Genomic DNA, 11471 nt, shown 5'->3' on the forward strand with positions numbered 1-11471 from the left:
TAAATGGAGGTTCCAATATATCATTCTATTTTTATATGTTCAAAAAATTTTATAATGCAAAGTTGAGGAAAAGATAGGTTAAAACTCCAAATGATTCAAATTTGCAGTTTGGGTTGAAAAGAATCACTATCTTTGAAGATAAAAATCAAGATTCTGAAAGATCTGAGCACAGTTGAAATCAGTGAGATGAAATTTAACATGAGTAAAATGTAAACTACATTTAGGTTTTTTAAAAAAATCAGCCGTATGGAACACCTAGGTTGGTACTTGTATTTATGAAAAAGGTCAAAGTATTTTTGATAACAAGGTTAGTATGATAATAACATATAGTGGCCAAAAAAAGTTAATAATCTTAGGCTGCATTAATATTAATAGAACCATGGAGCCCACAATATAAAAAGCCTGTCTTTGTTCAGACCATATCTGGTATACAGGTTTGAATGACACATTTTAAAAGAAACTTTGACAAATAATTATGTTAAGGAAATGGTAGAAGAAATAATATGAGACCTAGATGATCTCATACAACAAACAGTTGAAAGAACTAGGTATATGTAAGCCAGGAGAAGAGAAGAATAAATAAGGGGAAACAAGATAACTGTAATTATAATATTTGAAGACCCATCATGTGGACTAGAGTAGATGTTTTGTATTGTCCCAAAGTTGCAAGGAAGTAGCATTGTATTTATCCTAAGAAAGACCTCCCTTTTTCTTTTTTTGGTGAGTAAGAAATAGCTTTGTTTTTCTATCTTAACAGTTAAAAGATGCTCATTGTAAAAATTCTAGAAAATACATATAGATATAAAGAAAAAAATAGTAATCACCCATGATCTCACTGCCCAGAGGTAACCACATATAACCAGGACTGGCTACGTAATTTTTGGGACCCAGTGTAAAATGATAACGAAGGGCTTCTTTTTCAAAAATTAAGAATTTCAAGACAGTGACAACAGAGCTTAAATCAAGCACAGGGTCCTTCTGAGCATGGGACCTATGCACAGGTCACAAGCCCATGAAGCTGGCCCAAACATTTGGATATATAAATACTTCCATATTTTAGAAAGGACTTTCTAATAAATAGAAATCTCCACCGATGCAATAGGCTGCCTTGGGAGAAATAAACTCTTTGGAATTATTCAAGGAAAAAGCTAGGCTTTCTGTCAGGGATACTACAGAGGAGATAAATGTGTTGTACATGACTTGTTAGGATATTTTTTCATCTCTAAAGTCTATGGTCTTCTGTCTCTATCCAGCTAAAAAGAGTTGATTCATAAACAATAATCATTATCTTCAAAGTACCCATTTTTTTAAATCATAGAATCTTTTTTGTTATCTTGCTATACCATTTAATAAAAAGTATTTCGCATCAATTATGGTGGTGAATTTCATTAAGATGGTGGGTGTTACTTGTATGGCAGATGCTACCAAAGTCTCATAGACCTTTACCAGGATCTAGAACATTGGTACCTTACTCAGTTATACTCATTCAAGGATGATTTGAATTTCTTGATATTTTAAAATTTCTTCCTCTGTCATACAGCTGGCAATATCTATTCTCTTCCCAATTTAGTATAGCTATAAGATTTCCCATGTATAGGCTGATTCATGACCTTGAATGTTCAGGCTGTCAGAAGATGAACCTCTGTGTATATGGAGAAGCAACTCAAAATTTTCTGCTTGTTTTCTTGTACTTTTAGAACCCAGACATTAGCACATATTAATTCCTGAATGACTTGCAGAGACTTTATGATGATTACAGCTTAATGAGCTGAAAGTGTTCCCAAAGTGACTGGAAATGTATTCTAGCAGTGGCTTCCAAATAATTTGTTGCATAGTTTTATATTAACTGCCCGATTTTGTACTTACAAAAACTGAACAATTTCCTTTCCATATAGTGTAAGGGACTTATAATCTTGTGAACATTTCTGCTGCCAAATGTGGCATTAGGCCCAGCGCGGTGACTCAGGCCTGTAATCCCAGCAGTTTGGGAGGCCTAGGTAGGAGGATCACTTAAGGCCGGGAGTTAGAGACCAGCCTGAGCTATATATCAAGACCCCATCTCTACAAAAATTTTTAAAAATTAGCTGGGCATGGAGGCACATGCCTGTGGTCCCAGCTACTTGGGAGGCCGAGGCAGAAGGATTGCTTGAACCCAGGAGTTTGAGGTTGCAGTGAGCTATGATGATGCCACTGCACTCTAGCCTAGGCAACAGAGTGAGACCCTTTCTCAAAAAAGTGACCTTAATCTTGCCAGTGATTTCAACCACTCCCTATATCCACACTGCTGCTGTTACCTTTAAACAGTATCTTTGAAAAGATAAAAAAGCAAATTTTATCTGTTATTTGCTAAAACTCTCCTGTGTTTAATAAATGCTTTTATTTGAAACTATAATTCCTTCATTTTGACAATTTTGCCAAGTTGTTATATGTTTATTTATATATACACATCTGTACACTTCTTTTTTTATATACTTCTTTTTTTAAAATCTTTTTTTGTTACATGGATACCTTTTATAATGTCAGGACTTTTAGTGTACCCATCCCCCTAATAGTGTTCATTGTACCCAACAGGTAGGTTTTTACCCCTCCCTTCTTCCCAGTACCCCCTTCTTGATTTCCAGTGACCTTTACATCTCTTTGTGCCCATGTGTTTTTTAAAAAAAAAATTATACATTTTTATTCATTTTATACATTTTTATATGTTTTATACATTTTTTATACATACAAGTGCAGTTTTGTTAAGTCTAGGCTTCTAGTGTAACCATCACCCAAATGGTGTACATTGTACCCATTAAGTAACTTTTTATCCCTCCCACCTTCTCACCTGAGTCTCCAATGTCTATTATTCCATTCTCTGTGTCCATGTGGACACATTATTTAGCTCCTACTTATAAGCAAGAACATGTGGTATTTGACTTTCTGAGTTATTTAAGATAATGGCCTCCAGCTCCATCCATGTTGCTGCAAAAGACATCTTATTCTTTTCTATAGCTGAGTATTAATAGTATTCCATGGTATATATTCCATGGTGTGTGTGTATCACTTTTTTTTTATCTAGTCATCCCCTGAGGAACTCTTAGGTTGATGACTTTTTAATAGCCATTCTGACTGGTGTAAGGTCGTGTCTCATTGTGGTTTTGACTTGCATTTCTCTGATGATTAGTGATGGTGAGCATTTTTTTCCATATGCTTATTACTCTATTCTATTTCTCCACTGGAGATAGTTACCTCTTTTGGTTGTCTTTTGCTACCTACCACTCTTTTATCTTTATTTTGGGTATTTTTCACACTCCTGTTTTCAAATTGAGAGCATTCTCCTTTCCTCCATTTCCTGAGTAATTTCAATCACTTTGCTCTGAGGATACTAGATAGTTTGTTTAGCATATGTTTAGCTCTTACTTTTCTTTCTTTATCCTTGACTAAATCTCCAGTTTCTCACAGTCACTACTTTGATGCTGAAAGTGATAGTATTATTGTTCCCATTATCCCCAAACTCACCAGTAATTCCCTCATCATTAGTTGAAGTATAATAATCATTTCTTCTGTCCCTCCTCCTCATTCCCATTCTCTATTCCCCAGAACCTCCTCTTTCATAATATTTGTCTGGGTTTCCTCATTTCTTTTCTTAATAAAATCTTCAACTCATACCCTAACTTTTTTCATATCAGATAACTTCTTCTATAATCACATATTGTCACTGCCAAAATCTTCTTTCTTGATATATTGCTCCCACTATCAAAATCCTCTTGTCAGATTGCTAATTGATACTATGCTGCATTTGTGACCCCTATTTTTATTTTTTATCCATTCCTGTATTCACTCTCTCACCCTTTCCTTTCATCTGAGCCAAATTTCTCTTTATCTCTTTGTTCTATCTTTTATTCTTCTAATTTATCTCCCTCTATGCTTATAATAACTTCCTACCTCACATCTGCCAGCCTACCTATATTCTCATTCAAAGCTTGACTCTTTTTATGTGGGTAATGATAGGAAAAGAGCCAGAAGCCTGATTTATAATTGATTTAAATTTTTCTCAAAAATCTATGTGCTAAATTAAAGGGAAATGCCTGGTAAAGCAAAACCAACATTCAGCCTATCAAAGCTTCCAGAAAAGGAAGGTACATTTACATATTTCAGCCATCCCATCGATACAGTTAAGTCAACAAACTTATCGTGCCCATCAATATGTTGAAAGTTAAGGATACAAGCCCAGAGGTAGAAGACACGGTTATTGTCCTCAAATGCAGGGAGTTAGCTACGCTCCCAGCAAAAATCGGGTCCTTTAGGCAGGGGTCGTTGCAAAGGATAAGAAAATAATAGGAAATGGAAAATAATAGAAATAAAAGAATTCACAGAGACGAAGGTATAGTTTTATAGATTTATAAAGAAAAAGCAAAGTAGGGGTACTTGGGATCCGCACAATATCCCCGTCAATTGTGAGGCCCAGAATAAAGTTTCATGTGGGTATTTATAGGTACAGAGATCGGTTGCCAGGGGTAACAGATTTACATAATAACAGGTAGTTTGTTTTAGGTTAAAAGTCTTTCAAAAGGCTTCTATAGATCCCTTAATTAACTCTGGTTAGAAAATCTTTCAAGGACAAACTTCTAAGTTCTAAGATAAAGCTATCACTTAACAGAACAGTTAAACAGAGATATAGTGGCTCCATATTTCTTTATCTAGTTATTGCAAATAGAGACAGGTCATCAGAAGTCAAGCAGGAACTGTCCCTTGGGCTAATTGTTTTTAGCCACAGGTGTCTGTCTCTCCAGCGGGCATTCTTTGATCAGCTCTCATCCTGTGGCTCCTTGCAGATCTGCTTTGTCCTTCAAAGCAGGCGAGAACCACAGGTTTGAGACTGCAGCAGCACCTTGGAAAGCAGCTGCTACTGACCTTTGAGATGCCCTCCTGAGGTGAAGTAGCTTTTGATATGCAAACTAATACATTCACATATTCCTTCAGGGCAAAGCCCTGCAAAACTCCTGAGATCATTTCTGTCTCTAATATAGTAATATTAATTTATGGAGCGACATTCAAAGAACTAATAATCTAGATAAGGAGAAAGAATAATATACATGAAGCACTTAGAAAGTAGTTGTTACAACCAACCTAATAATCAAATGCTAGGTTGTGCATCCCTAATCCAAAAATCAGAAGTCCAAAATCGGGTGTTTTACTCTGTACTAAGCATTGTTCTAAGTGCTTTATATGTAATAATTCACTTAATTTTTACAACAGCCCTTTGTGGTAGGTTCTGTTTTAACCTCCTTATTTTACAAATGAGGATGCAGAAAGGATAAGTACTTTAACTTGCTCAAGTTGACACAAGTAAGTGATGGAACCAGGATTTAAACCCAGTTAGTCTCTGGTACCAGATCCTACATTCTTATCTCCTATACATACAACCTTATGAAGGAGGTATATAAGTGCTTCAGATACATTGTGAGATTTGAACAACTGAAGCTGACTTAACTCTTTTACTGAAAGATAATTATCTCAAACACTACTCACATTGGCATACTATACTCTCTTCATCCCAAATATATTTTTTCTTTAAGAAAATCTCTATAAGGACTCCTTGGGCTAGAAAATTTTTTAAATAAATTCATTAGTTTATTAAATGATGTTGATTTTATTTATCTCTTGTGAAGTCCTTATATCAACAGTCTTTCTATTACACAGGGCTTCTGGTTGGGACTCTGGATTCGGTTTTAGACTCTACTGCTAAAGTAGCTCCATTTCGCATCCTACACCAGACACCGGATTCTCAAGTTTACTTGTCAATTGCATGTGGTGAGTATGATTTTTTAAACATATAATTCAAATTAAATAAAGATACTAAGAAACTGAATGTTTATATTTATTTATACTCCCTAGTTGTTTTGAGATTTAGAAACGAATTAAATGTGCAAGTTTACTTTGAGAGAATAGCAAGACTTCTGTTTATTTCAGAAGGTTGCAGATTATTGAAGTTTTTAAAAATCTATTGGTGTGAGGGACCTGAAGCATGTGGTCCAGCAGTACTGATTCTGATCAGATTTTGCTCACTGCTACTGCTGTATGTCTCCTTTCTTCAACTTCTGCTTCACCCAACTGTAGGGAAGATGGGAACTTCCCAATGAAATACACTGTTTCGCTTCTAATAACTCAGATGAGGAGGGTCTTAAGTTAACTGTGAGCCCAAGACTTAAAAGTTGTCCCCTAAGAAAGTATAAGCCTGAAAAATTAAACCTTTTTTATTCACACACCTATTTTCTCACAAAAGGCAACATATCCTTGAAATATGAAGGAATGTCTTACAAGTAATGCTACATATTCATTCATGCCAGCCTAGTTCAGAGGCTTCCACATGTATATAGTGGGTAGAAAAGGAATAAACATAATTCTTTCTAATAAAACAAGTCAAAATAACTTTTAAAAACCCACATTCATAGTTTGTTACTTTTTTGGTGATGCTATCATAATGTTGGTCTAAATTAGAATCCCAGGTTTCTGGCCTTTTTAATATTGAAAGACTGCCTTTATCTCTTTCTCTCTTCTCCCCCTCTCTTCTGAAGTGGATATACTTAAAAAAGGAACAAAAGCACATGAATTTGTGGACAGTTCATATGCGTGAACATACAGCATACAATTAATTTTTTAGAATGTCTGGCTTATTTTTGTATTTCTCTCTAAATTTCCTTTAGTGTTGACAGTCTTTTTTCCTGGCTCTCTTAAATTGAATGCCATTTAAACTAAATGAAGATGACATTATACCTGCTGACATGAAAATTCTGTAACCTCACTCTAAATCTGGTTGGTAGAAATTATTTAGAAAAAAAATGTCCTTTATATGTTAAAAAAAAAATAAAGGATGATTACATAACTCATTCCCCTGAATTAATCTGATACAGAAATATAGTTGTTACTTACTAATGAAGCTTCCTACACCTAAAGAATCAAAATAAAGGCCTTTAATATTCCCCATGGCTTTTATCTGTGGCTCATTAAAGAAAGTTATTATTCTTGGTATGGTGACTTTAGTAACATGAATAAAGTTCTAACTGATTGTAGGAAAATAGGTAATTTCACAATGTCAATAAATTTTTTAATGTGTCAGTCTCCATATATCATAAAACATACTAAGAAGTCAACATAGTTGGGCACAGTGGTACGTACCTGTAATCCCACTAATTGGGAGGCTGAGGTGGGAGGATTGCTCAAGGCCAGGAATTTGAGACCAGCCTGGGCAACATAGCGAGACCCTCATCTCTAAAGAAAAAAAGTTAATATGTTTCTTTTGAGTGCGATTTGTATCATCCATGCTGGGAAGATCTTCAAGATATGTAAGCAATAGGGGGAGACTGATGATTCAAAATATTCTTCAAGCCAAAGCAAACTAGAGCTAATAATATTTAATCTGACCCTCCACAAGCCACCCAACACTGATTCAGCAGGCCACATGGGTTTAACCTTGCTATAGGGTTTCTAAACTCCTTCATGAAAATTTTTAAGTTTACTAGGTCTTTTAATGAATGTGGTGACTCTGAGCAAAGGTTCCATGGCTTCTGAAATAAGTAGAGTGGGTGGCCACAATTGAAATCCACATTTACACAGCATGCAGAGGATTGTCACGTGCATGCTGTTTTTAGCCACACAGATTATAGAGACAGTGCTATATTATTTGAAGACCAAAGATTGAATTATGTACATGTATTTTCTGGTACTCTCTATACTCTCTTAAAAGATACTGGTTACTCTCGAGGCACCAGTTACTGGTATCTTGTTTTCAAAGTTTTGTATCTTGTTTTCATGAGTTGTATTTACTTTTCTCCCATTTCATTAAATATTTTATTCTTTCTATTTATAATGAGAAATATTGTTCATGCCCACATATAGGTATGAAGTAGAGAATAAATGTAATACCTTTATTCCTTTATGACCATTTTTAAAGTATATTTTATTACTTTTTGAACTAAGCTTTTTAAATATTATATCAAGTGCAGTTTTGATGTGGAATTTTCCTTGAGTGTTTTTTTCTCTTATGTTATTATTCAGGAGCCAACAGAGAAGAAATAACCAAGCATTGGGATTGGTTGGAGCAAAACATTATGAAGACCTTATCTGTGTTTGATTCAAGTGCAGATATTACTAATTTTGTACAAGGAAAGATAAGAGTAAGTGGCATGGACATATTTTGTAGATGGAATACTACAATGTTTGACTCTCTTATATGTGGATCAAAAGTTGCATAGAAGGTCATTGTTTCACTGGCACCTTTCACTATTGGTAGAGGCACATGTATGAATGTTAGAATCAATGCTAAAGAAAATTGTGAAGTCAGTGGATTGTCTTTGGTGCCCTTGTGAGTGCTCTTAGGGACCCTTTCATTTCAATATCTCTTGAGTTTTGAGTTTGAATAAACCCTTTGTTCATTCAAAAGAAGATATTTAGCACCTGTATTTGTGGTAGCTCCTTGTGAGGCATTAGTAAAAACCTAAGTACATAACTGAAGAAAATCTGCTTTCCTCTGACCTAAGAGAATTATGTATGTGCACACATATATACATACGCTGTAGGTACCTGTATAGATATATATAGTCATCCCTGGGTATCCATGGGGGATTGGTTCCAGCACTCCCCACGGACACCAAAATCAATGGATGCTCAAATCCCTTATATAAAATGGCAAAGTATTTGCACATAACCTATGCACATCCACCCATATAGTTTAAATCATCTCTAGATTACTTATAATACCTAATACAATGCCTATGCATCACTTCATTTGTGTGGATTCAACATAGTACTCAGTGTGCGGCAAATTCAAGTTTTGCTTTTTGAAACTTTGTGGATTTGTTTTTCCAAATATTTTCAATCCCTGGTTGGTTGAATCCCCAGATGCAGAACCCGTGGATACAGAGGGCTAACTGTACAGTCGTATTCAATAATCTGTTTAAATGTATGAGATATATTTTTGTTGGTAGGCGATGATGAATTTCAAGAAAATATTTTGTTTCTTTTAGGGATTAATTGCTGAAGAGGGAAAACATTCTTTTGCAAAAGAAGATGATCCTGAGAAATTTCGAGAAGCCCTTTTGAAATTTGAAAAATGTTTTGGTTTACCAGAGCAAGAGAAGTTAGTGACCTATTATTCGTGCAGTTATTGGAAAGGACGGGTTCCTTGTCAGGGTTGGCTTTATCTTAGCACCAACTTTCTGAGCTTCTATTCTTTTTTATTGGGATCAGAAAGTAAGTGGTTTCTATTGCTTACCGTGAGCTTTGAACTTACTGTCTGACCTATCAACTCTGTGGTGGTGTTAGGTCATAAATAAAGTAATGGGATTGATATTAAAGATAGCTAAACTGTACATGTGAAAGTTCATGTCCTCTAGAGAAAATCCTTTTAAGACTGGTTATTTAATATAGGAACAATTAGAAGTATGTATAGAATGCCTTGCATATTATGGGAAGTGAATGAATATTAAGTGATGATAGCAATCTGGCATATAACTGCTTTCTATCCCATGTTATAAACTACCTACTTGCTTTAGTCTGTGTTTTAATCCTTGTTTTAAACATATAAATATAGTACCATAGTACCTAATGGCCCATACCTCACTTTGCAGCCACAATGAAGAATCAAATAGTACTATTTATAGCACACATACAAACAGCTTTTATGTCAGTAGTTATATAAATATGTAATTATATAAAGAAACAGATTTAAATATCAAATCAAAATCATTTTTTAAAAATTCTTTAAAATTATATCTGTTCCTAAAATCACCAATTATTGTATGTTCATGGTGATGCTTCACAATTTTAACTAATCTTGAAATCTAAAGTACTTTAGCTGTTCACAGCACTTTCAAGTGGTTAATTATTGTTTCAAAAGACCTGATTAATGAATATAAATTGGTATTGAGAATTTTCATACCTGCTTATAACTCTTATTTGCAGTAAAACTCATTATCTCCTGGGATGCAGTCTCAAAACTTGAAAAGACTTCAAATGTCATACTAACAGAGAGTATTCATGTGTGTTCCCAAGGGGAGAATCACTACTTTTCAATGTTTTTACACATTAACCAAACATACCTTCTTATGGAACAGCTGGCAAACTATGCCATAAGGAGACTTTTTGATAAGGAAACATTTGATAATGACCCAATCCTTGATGATCCTCTACAAATCACCAAAAGGTATGCAAAGCTTAATTAATATTTACTTTCTAAAGTATTGTTTGACCATAAGAATGATAGCATTGATTAGCATTAAAAGTTAGCTCTTCTATGTTATATGATAATTTTTCTTCAGAGTTGATCATGGATATGTGTGCTTTTTGTGAGTTCATTCATATGCATTTCATAAATAATATCTTCCTCTCCACGAAATTTGATTCTAAGAAACAGTAGAAGTTAGATTTGAAAATTATTTTTTGAGATTCAGATAGGACTTTCCCTGGAGTGCTTTTAAAAATGTAGAGACTTTTGTTTCTGAGATTAGTCTAACTCTAAATTTCTCTATGAGTAGTCTAGATAGTTTCAGGTCTGAAATTATTAATATTAAACATGTTTATTGTTTTAATAATTTATTGACATCATATTTTTTTATGAAGAGGCAAGTTAGTAGAGTCACTGGAGCATGGGCTTTAGAATGAAAGTAGAGCAACCCTTAGACAAGCCATAATCTCTCAGGACCTCAATTTCCTCATCTGTCATTTCTATGTCAGAAGACACTTTGTGAGGAATGAGTAAAACGTGTGTGAAGGCACTTCGTAAAATAAAAACACTAGGTAAACGTTAATCATTATTAGTGCCTACTTCAGAAGTATCTGTCTGATAGCTTTTTTGCTGAAACTGACCAGAGCCCTTTCATCCTGCTCAACACTCAGAACAGTTGACTGAAATGAGCATGCCAAAAAGGAGGGGTAGAGGAGAGGATCCAGAAATAGCTAGTGAAAGCAGCTTCTGGCAAGGAGGATGACTGTATGGAAAAGTGTAAGAGGAACCTAAGCCAAAGTCCTATGGGTAGACCAGAACAAGTAACCCAGAAGGTTGTATGATTACTACATAGCCCTAATTGGGTATAGTTGTTCCCCTTGCCTATTCCTAAACCATTCCTAAAATCCATATACATAAGGATTTATTTGTGAGCCTGCCTGCTTTTCTGGAAATTAGATCAACCAGGTGAATTTTTTATACTTTATTACCAAAATTGGGTCTCAGTATGTATGATTTATATAAATAGAACTCTATAAAGATTAAGAATCCTATTTGTGTTATGTTATAGTTGGGCATTTGTTTTTGTAGTTTGCTCCTTGATCACCATAAGCATAAAACTTTTTAACTATTTTATTTACCTTAAAATACAATCTAAAAGGCCATCTATCAATGAGTTATTCATTACCAAGTCTGTATTTAAATGAGATATAGTAAATTCATTTTTGTCTGTGTGCATTTTTAAGAGAGCCTATTGAAAATCATATAT

At 34.5% G+C, this 11471-nt stretch overlaps 1 protein-coding gene across 1 annotated transcript in view; it reads left to right on the forward strand.

Annotated features, from left to right (window-relative positions):
- Positions 1-11471, forward strand: part of TBC1D8B (TBC1 domain family, member 8B (with GRAM domain)) — a 59613-nt gene that overhangs the window by 9034 nt on the left and 39108 nt on the right. The window contains exons 2-5 of the mRNA XM_012644569.1: positions 5683-5793; positions 8038-8156; positions 9006-9231; positions 9943-10183. Of these exons, the coding sequence (XP_012500023.1) occupies positions 5683-5793; positions 8038-8156; positions 9006-9231; positions 9943-10183 (697 nt within the window). The remainder of the gene's footprint in view (positions 1-5682; positions 5794-8037; positions 8157-9005; positions 9232-9942; positions 10184-11471) is intronic.

Source organism: Propithecus coquereli, unplaced genomic scaffold (assembly GCF_000956105.1).
Source record: "Propithecus coquereli isolate 6110/MARCELLA unplaced genomic scaffold, Pcoq_1.0 Scaffold104, whole genome shotgun sequence".
Classification (NCBI taxonomy): Eukaryota; Metazoa; Chordata; class Mammalia; order Primates; family Indriidae; genus Propithecus; species Propithecus coquereli.